Source organism: Chiloscyllium plagiosum, unplaced genomic scaffold (genome assembly GCF_037043375.1).
Source record: "Chiloscyllium plagiosum isolate Xiang-an unplaced genomic scaffold, Cpla_swu_hap1 HiC_scaffold_35, whole genome shotgun sequence".
In the NCBI taxonomy this organism is placed as follows: domain Eukaryota; kingdom Metazoa; phylum Chordata; class Chondrichthyes; order Orectolobiformes; family Hemiscylliidae; genus Chiloscyllium; species Chiloscyllium plagiosum.
The window spans coordinates 56503106-56520921 of NW_028270173.1; the positions used below are offsets into that span (position 1 = coordinate 56503106).

The 17816-nt window shown below is 46.2% G+C and overlaps 1 protein-coding gene across 1 annotated transcript in view; it reads right to left on the bottom strand.

Annotated features, from left to right (window-relative positions):
- The window catches only part of LOC122541272 (uncharacterized), a 57366-nt gene that overhangs the window by 36488 nt on the left and 3062 nt on the right, over nt 1-17816 (bottom strand). The window contains 4 exon segments of the mRNA XM_087979704.1: nt 4628-4747; nt 6651-6929; nt 7046-7321; nt 13726-13986. Coding sequence (XP_087835830.1) covers nt 4628-4747; nt 6651-6929; nt 7046-7321; nt 13726-13986 — 936 coding nt within the window.

A 17816-nucleotide genomic window follows, 5' to 3' on the forward strand; every position in this document is an offset into this window, starting at 1 on the left:
GAAGCCTTTGCAGTACCCAATGTCTTCAACTGTTTCGTGATATCACGTGGAGTGAATTGAATTGGCTGAAGACTGGTATCTGTAATGCTGGGGACCACTGGAGGAGGCTGAGATGACACTTCTGACTGAAGATTGCTGTGAAACCTTCAGGCCTATCTTTCACACTGATGTAATGGGCTGTTTCATCAGTGAGAGTGGGAATATTTGTGGAGTCTCCAGTGAGTTGGCTGGATGTGGCAGGACTGCAGAGCTGAGATCGGATCTGTTGGTTGTGGGATCGCTTAGCTCTGTCTATCACTTGCAGCTTATGTTATGTGACATGCAACTCGTCCTGTTTGGTGGCTTCACCAGGTTGGTACCTCATCTTCAGGTATGTATTGTGCTGCTCCTGGGATGCCCTCCTACACTCCCCATTGAACCAGGGTTGATGCCCTGTCTTGGTGTTAATGGTTCAGTGGGGGCTATGCCAGGCCATGAGGTTACAGATTGTGCTGGAGTATGGTTCTGCTGCTGTTGATGGCCCACAGCGCCTCATGGATACCCAGGCTTGAGCTGCTAGATCTGATCCAAGTCTGTTCCATTTAGCACAGTGATAGTACCACACAATATGATGGAGGCTATTCCCAATGTGACAGTGGGACTTTGCCTCCACAAGGACAGTGCGATGGTACTCTCACTGAGACTGTCATGGACATTTGTACCTGCAGCTGGCAGATTGGAAAGATGGAATCAAGTATGTTTTTCCCTCTTGTTGGTCCCCTCACCACCTGCTGCAGACCCAGTCTAGCAGCTATGTCCTTTAGTACAAGTCTGATGTTGGTCATCAAACCCATCACACACACTCACATCCTCAGGGAATATCGATGGAATGGAAGCGATGTCCAGAATCTCCATCAGGTTCTGACACAATCTCCATTCCTTCACACTTGTGTGTTCCCACTCTCTGGGAATGGACTTTCCCTGATTGTGTTGATGGGTATGGAGTTATCATCTGGGATTTGGATTTTATAATAGAGGCAGATGGATATGGTCTTAACTCCCCCAGTTCACACTGAATTGAAGCTCAGCATCTGCTGGTTCCAAGAGCCACAAGCTGCTGCTGTGTAAATGAATAGAATCGTTCTTGTGAAATATTAATAAAAATATCAAAATTAATAAGTCAATAAATAACTTTTAATGATTACAAATGACACATATTGGTGATTGTAGTTAAACAATGGTGATAAGTAGTGATAGATTTTAGTATTCAACAATAACTCAGATTTATAATATTTATATATTTATTTAAGAATTAGAATATGTAAAACTGATATTTATGTACAGAGATTTACATAACATTTGAAATTTGTTAACGTCAGACGCAAAATCAATTCCTTCAATATAAAAACTGTCTCCGAGTTCCCTCAGGACGTTGCTTCATTTCAGGTCAATCAGTGACCCACTGAAGACAGTGAGGATGAGAAAGTGTGAGGGAGGAACCATCTGTGAAGATCCCTCTGATGGTGACACTGCTCACATTTCTGAGACGGGATGGAAACACGACTTGAGAACGTCCCACTGAAGAACCAGGATCCAAACCTGGAGATCTGGGATCCACTGCTCAATCTGTGGAAACACATTCCCAGAAAAATTGATCTCAGTCCTGAAGGAATTGAGTGTGAACAATGAGCTGTAATTCTGTGTGTCTGCTGTGATATGGAAGGATAGACAATGATGTCCATGATCATACTGGAACAGGAGAATCCCGTTATTCCGCAATGAGGCTCCGGGAATGTCCTGCAGGGGGCCCAGGAAACCCACAAGGTCAGGAATGGACAGACACAAGGCAATTACACGAGGTGGGGAGGGGAGGGGAATTAGTCTGACAGGTTTTAACAGTGACTGGGAGGGTGGGACAGGGTCAGGAGGGGAGGGGAATTAGTCTGACAGGGTTTAACAGTGACTGGGAGGGTGGGACAGGGTCAGGAGAGGAGGGGAATTAGTCTGACAGGGTTTAACAGTGTCTGGGAGGGTGGGACAGGGTCAGGAGAGGAGGGGAATTAGTCTGACAGGGTTTAACAGAGTCTGGGAGGGTGGGACAGGGTCAGGAGAGGAGGGGAATTAGTCTGACAGGGTTTAACAGTTTCTGGGAGGGTGGGACAGGGTCAGGAGGGGAGGGGAATTAGTCTGACAGGGTTTAACAGTGTCTGGGAGGGTGGGACAGGGTCAGGAGGGGAGGGGAATTAGTCTGACAGGGTTTAACAGTGTCTGGGAGGGTGGGACAGGGTCAGGAGGGGAGGGGAATTATTCTGAGAAGGTTTAACAGAGTCTGGGAGAGTGGGACATGGTCAGGAGGAGAGGGGAATTAGTCTGACAGGGTTTAACAGTGACTGGGAGGGTGGGACAGGGTCAGGAGGGGAGGGGTATTAGTCTGACAGGGTTTACCAGTGTCTGGGAGGGTGGGACAGGGTGAGGAGTGGAGGGGAATTAGTCTGACAGGGTTTAACAATGACTGGGAGGGTGGGACAGGGTCAAGAGGGGAGGGGAATCAGTCTGACAGGGTTTAACAATGACTGGGAGCGTGGGACAGGGTCAAGAGGGGAGGGGTATTAGTCTGACAGGGTTTAACAGTGACTGGGAGGGTGGGACAGGGTCAGGAGGGGAGGGGAATCAGTCTGACAGGGTTTAACAGTGACTGGGAGGGTGGGACAGGGTCAGGAGGGGAGGGGAATTAGTCTGACAGGGTTTAACAGTGTCTGGGAGGGTGGGACAGGGTCAGGAGGGGAGGGGAATTAGTCTGACAGGGTTTAACAGTGTCTGGGAGGGTGGGACAGGGTCAGGAGGGATGTGGAAATGTTACAAATAAATCGAGAGAATCTAAATCTAAATAAATCTATGTCAGAGAAAAGTTGACATGTCACTTACTGAATCATGAAGAAGCTGCACCAGAGATATCAGAAGCTGAGAAAATAAAAACAGAATGTGAGAAGTTATATCAAATATAAAATGAGACAGTGTGAGATATTCTCTATCACTCACTGGACCCAGGATTTAATCGCCCTCAGCACTAACTAACCAGACTCTCCGAGCCCACCCCCCCGTGGGAATTAAGGGTGAGTGAGTGGAGGGAGGGGCAGTGGGGGAAGAGAATGGAGGGTGACAGTTCAAAGGAGAGACACTGGGGACATGGAGTAGAGAAACAGGACGATAAGAGAGTGTTGGCTGAGAAACAGCATTGTGAGGAGACGGACCCATCACCCTGAGCAACACCCTGGCAAATATAACTCTACACTCTAATAGGGGCAGCACGGTGGCTCAGTGGTTAGCACTGTTGCCTCACAGCACCAGGGACCCGGGTACAATTCCCACCTCGGGTGACTGTGCGGAGTTTGCACACTCTCCCCGTGTCTGTGTGGGTTTCCTCCGGGTGCTCCAGTTTCTGCCCACAATCCAAAGGTGTGCAGGTCAGGTGAATTGGCCATGTTACATTGCCCATAGTGTTAGTTGTGTTAGTCAGGGGTAAATATAGGGTAGGGGAATGGGTCTGGGTGGGTTACTCTTTGGAGGGTCTGTGTGGACTTGTTGGGCTGAAGGACCTGTTTCCACACTGTAGGGAATCTACTCTACACCTCCCATTACCTTATCCATCATTCCCAACACCCTGTCCCCTCAGTCACTTACTGGGAGCTGTTGTGTAGGTCCCATTTGGGGAATCTGCAGAAACAAAATAAATGTCCATTAGGATGGGGAATAATCCATTCTCAGAGAGTGAGAACACAACAAGTGTGAGGGGATGGAGATTGATGTGGGGGTGTTGGTATTGGACTCGTGTGAACACAGTCAGAAATCACACACGGCCCCGAGTTACAGTCCAACAGGTTTGTTTGAAATCACAAGCTTTCTGAACGTAGCCCCTTCCTCAGGTGAAGTGAGAGAGAAGCTCACAGACACCGAATTTATCAGCAGGGAGATCAATGGGCAGAGAGATCAAAAGATCATCCAAATGGGGTGAGTGGAGTCTCTGCAGGTGCTCACAAATGTCAGATGGTGGGAGGAAAGTGTCAACAGCTGGATAACAAGAGAAGGGATGACCCAGAATCCCATTAAATGGGGCAGAGAGATCATTCCAAAACATTAAAAATACGGTGGTACTGGAGACAAACCAAATGCCTGGAATAACATGATCGGTATCAGAGTCACACGCCGAGGGTCAAACCAAAGTAATAAGTCATCCAAAACTGCACAAACTCATTAAGGGAGAGAGATCTTCAAAATTTATCAAGGAGATGGTGCCCAAACAAGGCAGGAAGGAAGGTTTTACAGGGATTGTGTCAGAAATCCTCATTCCCACACTCCCCTCCATCCTTACACTTTATGGAGATGCAGAAAACCCCTTCCATTCCATTAATATTCAGTCAGTGAGGATCTGATTGGGTGCAGTGGGTTTAATGATAAATATTAGACCTGGTCTGGGCTGATCACATAAAGGAAGATCAGACAGGGAACGAGACGTGTTTATACGTGTGTATCTGTGTGTGGGAATTCAATCAGTTCCATTCCCCACAGTGCCCTGTACTCCCAGTACTGGAGATTCCCCCACACTCACTCTGTCCCCTCAGTTCTACGTTCCCCTCTCTCTGATTCTTACCTCTCTGTGACCATTTCCAGATGATTATTCCGACTATCCCGACAATAACAGCCAATAGAATGACCATTGATGCAATGAGACTTCCAAGTTGGGAATGCAGCCAATTGCTTTTCAGATTTTCTGAAACACATTGGAAATATATCAGGATTCTCTCTGTTCCTGGATTTATTTCTAACTGTGTTGATTGGGAACAATTATAACTGCTCCGAGCTGTTGGGAATTGTTGGGATTGGTTGAAATGCGGGTTTGACCCTCTCCCGATTTCACTCTCCAGTGAAGTCACCAAGGATCCCATTGATAGGGGTATAAACATCGTGTTGTGCCTGTCCTGGGGGTTACCTCCCCAGACAGTTCAGTTCCCATTCTCCCCAATATCTCTGAGTTCTGTCCTTACTAGTGCTGGTGGGCAAGATCGGCCTTGGGTGAGGTGAAGGAGTGAGTGAATGGTTGGAGGGGTGTAGTTCGGTGTCCCAGAAAGGCACTTCCTCAGTGGTTGGGCAAGGGGCAGTTTGGGAACTCACTGGTGAGTGTTGGGGATGTTGAGTACCAATGGAATGGGGTTTGGGTGCCACAGTGGGCTGGTGAGGGGGCCTTGTTAGGGATCCAGTTGTGGAGTTCTGTGTTGTGTCCCAGTTGTCTGTCCAGGGTGATGCACTGCGAGTCTGACAGACGTCTGGAGGCGGTGAGCTGGTGTTGGTGCTGGGGAGAGGTCAAGTGTTGGTTGCAGAATGTCAGGTCATGTGTTTGAGGGGATGGAGTCAAAGAGTTAAAGAGTCACACAACAAGTGTGTGTGTTCAGTCCAACTTACCCACGCTGACCAGATATCCTCGTCAGTGTGTGAATGGTGGGATCAGCAGTACGTTTGGAGATGGTCGGTTTTCCAGCTCTCTGGTGTTAGGGACCACACCAGGCCCCCTCAAAATATCTGAAGAAGGTAACCTAGATCTGAACTGCTTCTTATTTTAAAACTGGATGGGAAGTGCAGTGTTCCAGATACAATGCAAATGGTCAAACAACTCAATGTTAAGCAAAACACGATGTATTTAAATGCTGTCATTAAAATAAAAACAAAAGAAAAAGGAATTTTGAATAACTTAACAATTGAAAAATGTAACCAAATATTATTATTATTAATTAACTGTTCCAATTGTTACATCCCATAAACACCTTGGCAAAAAGGTAAATTCAGACACAGATTCTTACATGCAGTTCTCCAGTCCCGGAGGAAATAATATCAAGAAAAATATGCAGAGAGTAGTAGCCAGGTGACACTCACTGAAGCTGCCAACTCTTTTGAGACCCCAAAAGCTTCTGATGTAACTGAAAAAACCCAAACTGAGAAATCTGGATCTGTGAGAGCTGGCCACGCCCATTCAGACTGCTTCTAATGTTCCAGCTTAAAATAAAACCCCAAGGCCTCACAACTTGTTTACCTCAGTCATCAACAGCAGCAAGTTTGGTGCCTCTGCCTTACAATCTCTCTTCAAAACAAAAACTAGGACACCAACAACCTTTTAAAGTGACAGCATCATCACACTAGGAGTTAAAGAAGCTTCCAATCCCTAACCTCAGAACCTGAGATCTTTCCAGAGGGTTCCAGATGCGAGGTAATTGTCCTTTGGAAGTTGAAACTTCCCGGACAAATCCCATTCATTGAGTCAGGAATTCTGAGGGGTCCAGACCCTCCTCTCTCAAGGCGTGTCTAGTCTCTGACTGTCTGGCTGCTGGACAATCTGGGCCCATGTCTGGTGCTGAAGCCTGGAATACAAGGGAATCTGCTTGTAATTCTGGTGAGATTATTCCGGAGTGAAATCGATGAGTACTTCACCAATAATACGGCTGTGGGAATCTGGAATCCCCAAAATGCTCTGGAAGCTTGGGAATCGGAGATCCTTTCAAACTTAGAATTGAAATCTTTAACTCAGTGAGACCAACATGACATATCAACGCAGAGAACAAGGTGGGTAGTTGCAAACTAGGAAGTGAAAAAGTGTCCTCTAAATGATTTCATCTGTCACTTACCCCACTGATAGAGCTGGGCCTCTGCCAGGCTGCTGTGTTCAATGTGACAGGAGTATTGATCCTCATCCCCAGCATTGATCTCAATCTCTTTCTGGATCTGATGGGTCCCATCATGGTTCGGTCGTACCCCCGAGGATTGGGTCTCAGACATGACCTCTCCATTCCTTAGCCAGGTCACCTCGATGTCTACAGGATCAAACCCAGTGACCAGGCAGGAGAGAGTGAGCGGCTTGTCCTGACGACTGGGCTCCCTCCTGGAGATGAACACTTCAGGCTGAACTGTGATGGGAAAGGGTGAAAACACAAACAATAGACAGACACTGAATGGAATGGGAGAGCGGTTTCATAGATCAGTGAGGTTAGATCAGAACATGGAACAGAACTGAAATACATACCTTTCCTTTCAAAGTATTGTTTTCCAAAGTGTAAGCGTGATTTTAAACGCTCAACAAGTTCCTCTTCCAAGTGCCGTTTCCAATGCTCGTTCCACACTTTATCCGAATCCCAGTTCTCCTTGATCTTCACTGCAAAGTGATTTGCTGCGACCCATCTCATTCTGTCCGGCTCTAAACTGATAAAGTCCTTTCCATCAAATCCAACATTCATCGATCTCTTAATAGAGCCATCAGCAGTGATCTCAACAGTCCTTATGAATTGCAAAATATGCATTCCTGCCAAAATTTTAAAAAAAGCAAAAATTAATTGTTCACTGCAAAGTCCCCTTAATATCAGAGGTCTTCCTCCTGGCTGTCTTACCCTGATGGATTACTTGGGGGGTTCTGTTACAGTAACAAGATCTCTCAGTGGAATCAGTTTCACACAAACAGATCCCGCGTCATGTGAACTGATAATAAGACGTCCTGTGATGAAGCTGCTCCTTTAACAAGGTGATGATGTCCTTGGCTTTTTTTCCAGAGAGGTCGTAAATGACACAGACTCCAAAACATTTGGGGGTTGAAGGGTTTTTGGGCCACTTTGTTTATAGCTAACAGGTACTGCCTCAGGCAGAAGGCGTTCAAGTTTTTAGATTAGATTAGATTTTCTACAGTGTGGATACAGGCCCTTTGGCCCAACCAGTCCACACCGACTCTCCGAAGAGTAACCCAGCCCCCTCTGACTAATGCACCTAACACTACGGGCAATTTAGAATGGCCAATTCACCTGACCTGCACATAGAGTCATAGAGTCATAGAGATGTACAGCATGGAAACAGACCCTTCGGTCCAACCCGTCCATGCCGACCAGATATCTCAACCCAATCTAGTCCCACCTGCCAGCACCCGGCCCATATCCTTCCAAATCCTTCCTATTCATATACCCATCCAAATGCCTCTTAAATGTTGCAATTGTACCAGCCTCCACTACATCCTCTGGCAGCTCATTCTGTACTCGTACCACCCTCTGCGTGAAAAAGTTGCCCCTTAGGTCTCTTTTATATCTTTCCCCTCTCACCCTAAACCTATGCCCTCTAGTTCTGGACTCCCCTACCCCAGGGAAAAGACTTTGTCTATTTATCGTATCCATGCCCCTCATAATTTTGTAAACCTCTGTAAGGTCATCCCTCAGCCTCCGACGCTCCAGGGAAAACTCTTTGGACTGTGGGAGGAAACCGGAGCACCTGGAGGAAACCCACGCAGACATGGGGAGAATGAGCAAACTCCACACAGACAGTTGCCCAAGACTGGCACTGTGAGGCAGCAGTGCGAACCACTGAGCCACCATGCCGCACACTTTTTTTTTCAAATGTTTTAATAAAACACCTGTACAATGAAAAGGGGAGTGGCCAGTTCTCCCAGCTCAGCTTTTCTCTGGTTTGGTTTTTTTTGTAGCTGTAGTGTGAAAAGCTGCTGGATTGATCAGCAAGCTCAGGCCAGTCCTCTCTGTCTGACTTCCATTTTGTTAGAACTTGTGTTTATGATTTTACCTTTTGTGACAAGATTAGATTAAATTCCCTCCAGTACGGAAACAGGCCCTTCAGCCCAACAAGTCCACACCGACCCTGTAACCCAGACAGACCCATTTCCCTCTGACTAATACGCCTAACACTATGGACAATTTAGCATAGCCAATTTACCTAACCTGCACATCTTTGGACTGTGGGAGGAAACTGGAGCACCCAGATGAAACCCACGCAGACACTGGGAGAATGTGCAAACTCCACACAGTCAGTCACCCAAGGCTGAGAATCGAACCTGGGATCCTGGTGCTGTGAAGCAGCAGTGCTAACCCCACTGAGCCACCGTGCCACCCTAAAGGGTACTTATCAGGATTGTTGCAACAGCATCATTAAGTGGGATGATCTGGTGGGTTTTCGGATAGGATAAGTTGCTTGGTATTCTGTTTTTTGTTCTCTGTGTTTCATTCGGTAATCTTTAAATAAATTCTGTTTTGCTGAAAACAGCTGATGTTTTCCTGGAATATCCACTGTACACTTGCTTAAAACAACTGGCAAAGTTAGGATCTGGGCTTCTTGAAATGTTTGGAGGGGGGCTGGCCTGGTCCAGAACAATAGGAGCAAGTCATTTGTCTTTGGGTCTGCCCTGCTATTCATTGTCGAATTGATTATGGCCTGAACTCCACTTTGACTTCATGTGCAGGAAGTGCACCCAACTCCAGCTCCTCGAAAACCGTGTGAGGGAACTGGAGCTGGAGCTGGATGTACTTTGGATCATTCAGGAGGGAGAGGGGGTTATTGAGAGGAGTTGCAGGGAGGTAGTCACACCTCGGGTACAAGAAAAAGACAGATGGGTTACAGTCAGGGGATGGAAAGGGAACTGGCAGGCAGTGCAGGGATCCCCTGTGGCCATTCCCCTCAATAACAAGTATACTGTTTTGGATACTGTTGGGGGGGGGGGGGGCAGAGATGACCTAGCAGGGGTAAGCAATGGGGTACAGGTCTCTGGCACAGAGTCTGTCCCTGCTGCTCAGAAGGGAAGGGGGAAGAGGAGCAGACCATTAGTCGTTGAGGACTCCATAGTAAGGGGGACAGATAGGAGGTTCTGTGGGGACGAGGGAGACTCACAGTTGGTGTGTTGCCTCCAGGGTGCTGGAGTTCGTGTTTTCAGGATCCTTGAGGGGGAGGGGGAGCAGCCCCAAGTCGTGGTCTACATAGGCACCAATGACACAGGTAGGGAGAGAGAGATGGGGAGTTAAGGCAGACATTCAGGGAGCTAGGGTGGAAGCTTAGTGCTAGAGCAAACAAAGTTGTTATCTCTGGTTCGTTGCCTATGTCACATGCTAGTGAGGCGAGGAATAGGGAGAGAGAAGAGTTGACCAAGTGGCTACCGGGATGTTGCAGGAGGCATTTGGATACCTGGATAATTGAGGCTCTCTCTGGGGTAGGTGGGACCTCTACAAACAGGATGGTCTACACCTGAACCACAGGGGTACCAATATCCTGGGGGGGGGATATTTGCTAATACTCTTTGGAGTGGTTTAAACTAATTCAGCTGGGGGATGGGAACCTGAATTGTCGCTCCAGTGTACAGGAGGTTGAGAGTAGGGAGGTCAAAAATATCGTTGCAAGGTCACAAGAATTCACCAGCAAGCAGGAAAGTGATTTGAAGGGTGTCTACTTCAACGCCAGGAGCATCCGGAATAAGGTGGGTGAACTTGCAGCATGGGTTGATATCTGGGGGGACTTCAATGTTGTGGCCATTTCGGAGACATGGATAGAGCAGGGACAGGAATGGTTGTTGCAGGTTCCGGGATTTAGATGTTTCAATAAGAACAGAGAAGATGGTAAAAGAAGGGGAGGTGTGGCATTGTTAGTCAAGGGCAGTATTACAGTGGCAGAAAGGACGTTTGATGAGGACTGGTCTACTGAGGTAGTATGGGCTGAGGTTAGAAACAGGAGAGGAGACGTCACCCTGTTGGGAGTTTTCCATAGGCCTCCAGATAGTTCCAGAGATGTAGAGGAAAGGATAGCAAAGATAATTCTAGATAGGAGCGAGAGTAACGGTGGTGTTATAAGGTGAGCACTTTGCTGGTAGTGACCACAATTCGGTTATGTTTACTTTAGTGATGCAAGGGGATAATCTATACCACAGGGCAAGAGTTATAACTGGGAGAAAGGCAATTATGATGCGATTAGGCAAGATTTAAGGTGCATAGGATGGGAAAGGAAACTGCAGGGGATAGGCACAATTGAAATGTGGGGCTTATTCAAAGAACAGCTACTGTGTGTCCTTGATAAGTATGTACCTGTCAGGCAGGGAGGAAGTGGTCGAGTGAGAGAGCTGTGGCTTAATATAGAAGTTGAATCTCTTGTCAAGAGGACGAGGAACGCTTACGTAAGGATGAGACGTGAAGGCTCAGTTAGGGCGCTTGAGAGTTACAAGTTCGCCAGGAAAGACCTAAAGAGAGAGCTAAGAAGAGCCAGGAAGGGACATGAGAAGTCATTGCCAGGTAGGATCACGGAAAACCTTAAAGTTTTCTATCGGTATATGGAATAAAAGAATGACTAGAGTAAGATTAGGGCTAATCAAAGACAGTAGTGGGAAGTTGTGCATGGAGTCAGAGGAGATCAGGGAAGCACTAAATGAATATTTTTCGTCAGTATTCACACTGGAAAAAGACAATGTTGTCGAGGAGAATACTGAGGTACAGGCTACTAGACTAGATGGGATTGAGGTACACAAGGAGAAGGTGTTAGTAATTCTGGGAAGTGTGAAAATAGGTAGGTCCCCTCCGGATGGGATTTATCCAAGGATTCTCTGGGAAGCCAGGGTGCAGATTGCAGAGCCTTTTGGCTTTGATCTTTATGTCATCATTGTCTACAGGAATAGTGCCAGAAGACTGGAGAATAGCAAATGGTGTCCCCTTGTTCTCGAAGGGGAGTAGAGATAACCCTGGTAATTATAGACTAGTGAGCCTTACTTCGGTTGTGGGTAAAATGTTGGAAAAGATTATAAGAAAATAGGATTTATAATCGTCTGGAAAAGAATAAGTTGATTAGATATAGTCAACACAGTTCTATGAAGGTAGGTCGTGCCTTACAAACCTTAATGAGTTCTTTGAGAAGGTGGCCAAACAGGTGGATGAGGGTAAAGTGGTTGATGTGGTGTATATGGATTTCAGTCAGATGTTTGATAAGGTTCCCTATGGTAGTCTACTGCACAAAATACAGAGGCATGCGACTGAGCGTGATCCAGGGGTTTGGATCAGAAATTGGCTAGCTGAAAGAAGACAGAGGGTGGTGGTTGATGGGAAATGTTCATCCTGGAGTTCAAGTACTAGTGGGGTACCGCAAGGATCTGTTTTGGGGCCACTGCTGTTTGTCATTTTTATAAATGACCTGGATGAGGGCGTAGAAGGATTGGCTAATAAATTTGCAGATGCCACTAAGCTCAGCACAGTTGTGGATAGTGCTGAAGGATGTCGTAGGTTACAGAGGGACATAGATAAGCTGCAGAGCTGAGCTGAGAGGTGGCAAATGGAGTTTAATGTGGAAATGTTTGAGGTGATTCACTTTGGAAGGAGCAGCAGGAATAAAGAGTACTGGGCTAATGGTAAGATTCTTGGTAGTGTAAATGAGCAGAGAGATCTCAGTGCCCATTACATTGATCCCTGAAAGTTGCCACCCAGGTCGACAGGGTTGTTAAGAAGGCATACGGTGTGTTAGCTCTCATTAATAGAGGGATTGAGTTTCGGAACTATGAGGTCATGCTGCAGTTGTACAAAACTCTGGTATGGCCGCATTTAGAATATTGCGTACATTTCTGGTCACAAAATGATAGGAAGGATGTGGAAGCTTCAGAAAGGGTTCAGAGGAGATTTACTCGGATATTGCCTGGTATGGGTTGGGGGGGGAGGTCCCATGAGGAAAGGCTATTTTCAATAGAGAGAAGAAGGTTGAGAGGTGACTTAATAGAGACATATAAGATAATCAGAGGGTTAGATAGGGTGGACAGGGAGAGCGTTTTTTCTTGGATGGTGATGGCTCCCATGAGGGGACATAGCTTTCATTGAGGGGTGATAGATATAGGACAGATATCAGAGGTAGTTTCTTTACTCAGAGATGAGTAGGGGCATGGAATGCCCTGCCTGCAATAATAGTTGACTCGCCAAATTTAAGGGCATTTAAACTGTCATTGGATAACATGTGGATGAAACTGGAATAATGTCGGTTAGATGGGCTTCATATTGGTTTCACAGGTCGGCGCAACATTGAGGGCTGAAGTGCCTGTACTGTGCTGTAATATTCTATGTTCTCTGTTTCTTGCCACTGACAATCTATCATTTATTTGTGGAACAAAAATCTGTCTAAATCAGCCCAGCCTAGATTTAATTAACTAGTGCACTGGCAATTACAACCAATGTACCCACCATCTCTGCAACTATTTAAGACTCTAGGGATGCAACCTTTGGGCTCATTAGCTTATCTTGCACTTTTTCTGTAGTGACAATGTTTAGTTTAAGATCCTTTTTTCTCTCAGGATTTTCTTCTATTTTTAAGATTTGGTGTCTTCTATTTGAAGTTTACAGCATTTGTTCAAAGTCATTGCCATTTCCTTGTTTCCCATTATAATTCCCATAATTCCATATGATAACGTGCATCAGTGAAGAATTTGCTGCCTATTGGTCACTAGGTAGCCACTCCACAGCTGTCTCATACAGTTGTGGTCAGAGTGTCCCAAATCGTGCATGTCTCAGTCTCAACCTGGTGGCTCAGTGGTTAGCACTGCTGCCTTACAGCTCCAGAGACCCAGGTTCAATTCCAGCCTCAGGTGACTGTCTGTGTGGAGTTTGCACATTCTCCCTGTGTTCATGTGGGTTTGCTCTGGTTTCTTCCCAGAGTCCAAAGATGTGCAGGTTAGGTGAACTGGCCATGCTAAATTGCCCATAGTTTTCAGGGATGTGCAGGATAGGTGCATTAGTCAGGGGTAAATATAGGATAGGAGAATGGCTCTAGGTGGGTTACTCTTCAGAGGGTCAGTGTGGACTGGTTGGGCCGAAGGGCCTGCCTCGACACTGTAGGGATTCTATGATTCACATATTGCAGTCTAACTGTAGTCATAGTCTGATCTGCTTTAAACAGGGTAGTTAGTGGGAGAATCTGTATCAGTGGTCTTACCTGATGTTTGGTTTGTACATTTCATTACCGTCCTCAGATCCCTCCTTGCCTTGGCAGAATGTTCGTCCCCTTGCTTTGTGAGAATTTTCCAGTAATTAGCATCGTACGCATCTGTCATCCACCGCTGCAAGGAGACTGTCTGACGGGTGTCACTGTCATAACGGGCCACAGGAACTCCATTGATCATTCCCACACCAACATATTCAGGCAGGTCAGTTGTGCCAGAGACAGCCATAAAAGCTGCAGTGAAGATTTTTCTGTCTGTAGATTTAAACAAAAGTGAAAGGGTCAGGTTTGTGTACTCGATCAAGCAAAGCCCATTCCCAAAAGCCCTATAATCAATGACAGGAGTCACTCAAACTGTCAAATCCACCATCTCAAAAAGCAGCTACAACCAGGACTGCCGACAGTGGATTTTCTGATAATAACACCCAGATAGGAACACACTCCATTCTCTTTTTTTGACATAAAAAACGACCTCCGCATTTCTGGCAGGCGATTCTGATTTTACCTCCTTCAGAAATGTGCAGCCATACTTCTGTCATAACAAATCAACACACAGCGCCTCACTTCACCAGGGACTGGATTTGATTCCACCCTCTGGTGTCTGTCTGCGTGGAGTTTGCACGTTCTTCCTGCATCTCCCCGTAGTGCAAAGATGTGCAGGCTAGGCGGAGTAGCCATGGGCAATGCAAGGATACAGTAGGTGCAGTGGGTCTGGATGGGATGCTGTTCAGAGGATTGGACCAAATGACCTGCTTCCATGATACAGGAATTTCACATTTTGTTTTTAAAAAAAATGTCCTTTGTAGTGCGGAACAATCTTCATAGATTAGAAGCAGCCAAGGAGGCATCATTGCGAACAGATCACCAACTTCTGATTTTATCTAGAATGATCCAGGAAAAACATGGAGAGGGAAAATAGTGAGTAGCATTCTGAGATTCCACTATCCCTCTTCCAGACAGAAACGAGGCATCAGTTACTGTTTATACTCTGGAGAAAACGACAACAGTAGATTATCAAGGTTCCATTTTACTGAAGTCCTGAAAAAGGGTTACACCCGAAACATCGACTTCTCCACCTCCTGATGCTGCCTGGCTCGCTGTGTTCTTCCAGCCTCTTACCTGTCTGTTTTACCACTGGCTTAACACTTTTCTTGAATTCAAACTGCAGAACCTGAGCTTCAATGGTGGGTTAGTCTCTGGAGTAAAATCATCTAAAATAAACAATGTTGTGGAGGCGCCAGTGCTGAACTGGGGTGGACAAAAGTTAAAAATCACACAACACCAGGTTATAGGTTTATTTGGATACTTCCAAATAAACCTGTTGGACTATAATGATTTTTAACCTTAAAATAAACTGTGAATCATCTGTCACCAGTAACCAAGATGCTGAAACTCAGGCAGGCTAATACTTTAGAAACCAAGGACTGCATTTAATTATTATAGTTATTAGTGTGAAGCAACTTCACTCCCTCACTGCCAGCCAATCACATGGTAGGAAATCTGCTCAGGCATGGCGCAAGAAATTGAGAATGGAGACAATTTTCCTCACGTGCCATGTGGAGCTTGTACCAATCCTGTGCTACTAATTACTAAACTATTAATCCGATTAAAACTATTAAGACTCAGATAATGTTCTGGGGCTGCCAGTATGAATCCTATTATGGTTGATCGAATTTTAATTCAATACAATCTGAAGTTTAAAAAGTCTAACGATGACCATGAAACCATTACTGAGGGAAAATAAAAACCCCATCAGCTTCACTAATGTCCTTGAGGGAAGGGGACTGCCATCCTTACCTGGGCTGGCCTATGTGTGACTACAAACCCACAGCAATGTGGCTAACAGTTCACAGCCCTCTGAGAAATTAGGGATGGGCAATAAACGCTGACCTAGCCAGTGATGCCTACATGAAACTGAAGTCTCATTTGTGTATTTTCATGCCGGGTATACTCAAGACAAGGGGGTTATAAAACCAACTGCAATGCGTGTATCTAGAGTGTCGTGCTGGAAAAGCACAGCATCCCTGCAATGTGTGTGTATGTGATAGACTGTTCTTCCAGTGAAAGGTACTGGGAAGGTGAAAGTTGAAGAGAACAACTCAGCTAAATGGCAACAACTACGACTACCATATCGACAAATTGGTAACAGGTTACTCATTAAACTCTTTCGGATACACAAAACCCATATGTCACTAGTTCAAAATTCAAAAAGCCAAAATGTACAAAACATACATATTTCTACACAGGAATCACTCACTTTACATCACACCCACAATGTCAGAGATATTTCTATTGATCTGCACATTCAAAACATTTTCAACATTGTCTACAATGTCGATGGTGAATTGGTACACTTTGGCCAGAGCCAGGGTAAAAAGTTGCAAATTGCAACTGCCACAAGATGACCAGCTACAAGTTCCAAAAGGTCAGTATTCATGAATGGCCTGACAGTATGTGGATATTCATTCATATTGGCCACACAGGGACTAGCTTTGTGCACCTTGACAAGTCATTTTGTTGAAAATGACATCCCAGTACCAGAAGCATTATGCCAAGATATCATGTTACACTGGGGACACATGGGTATCAAATACATTGGTGGTGGAGAGGTGGATGTGATGAAAATTAAGCGGGTTGCTTTGTCCTGAAAGGTGTCAAGCTTCTTGAGCGTTGTTGGAGCTGCCCCAATCCAGGCAAGTGAGGAGTATTCCATCACACTCCTGCCTTGTGCCTTGTAGACACTGTCTGGGGAATCAGGGGGCAAGTTACTTGCCACAATATTCCTTACCTCTGCCCTGTTCTTAGAGCCAGCTGTATTTATATAGTCTGTCCACTTCAGTTTCTGGTCAACAGTAAATCCCAGAATGTCGATAATGGGGATTCAATGATGGTGATGCCATTGAATGTCAGGGACAATGATTACATTGTCTCTTAATGAAGACAGTCACTGCCTGGCATTTTTGTGGTGTGAATGTTACCACATGACAGAGAACCACAAATTCACCTGCACCTCCACACACATCATTTACTGCATCCACTGCACCCGATGTGGCCTCCTCTATATTGGGGAGACAGGCCGTCTACTTGCGGAACGTTTCAGAGAACACCTCTGGGACACCCGGACCAACCAACCTAACCACCCTGTGGCTCAACACTTCAACTCCCCCTCCCACTCCACCAAGGACATGCAGATCCTTGGACTCCTCCATCGCCAGACCATAGCAACACGACGGCTAGAGGAAGAGCGCCTCATCTTCCGCCTAGGAACTCTCCAACCACAAGGGATCAACACAGATTTCTCTAGCTTCCTCATTTCCCCTCCCCCCACCTTGTCTCAGTCCCAACCCTCGAACTCAGCACCACCTTCCTAACTTGCAATCTTCTTCCTGACCTCTCCGCCCCCACCCCCACTCCGGCCTATCACCCTCACCTTGACCTCCTTCCACCTATCGCATTTCCAACGCCCCTCCCCCAAGTCCCTCCACCCTACCTTTTATCTTAGACCCTTGGCACACTCTCCCTATTCCTGAAGAAGGGCTCATGCCCGAAACGTTGATTCTGCTGCTCCTTGGATGCTGCCTGACCTGCTGCGCTTTTCCAGCAGCACATTTTCAGCTCTGATCTCCAGCATCTGCAGTCCTCACTTTCTCCCACATGACAGAGAAGCCTGGATATTGTCCAGATCTTGTTGTATTTGAACATGGACTGCTTCAGGATCTGAGGAACCACTGGGGATGTTCCCTGGTGATTCACTATGATGTTATGATGGCGGGAAGGTCATTGATGAAGCAGCAGAAGATGGTTGGGTTGAGAACACTACCCTGAGGGACTCCTGCAGAGATGTCCTGGCGCTGAGATAACTGATCTCCAACAACCACCTTCCTATGTGCCAGGTATGTCTCCAACCAACAGAGAGTTTGCCCCCGATACTCATTGATTCCAGTCAGCTGCTCCTTCACCTTTAGACAGCTCTTCAGTTACCTTCACCCTTCTCATTTTCTCTCCCTATCTCTCTCTCGCTCCACACCTCCCCCACCCCCCAGCCCCAAATCATTAATGTTTTCACAGAGGATTCTGTAACTGAT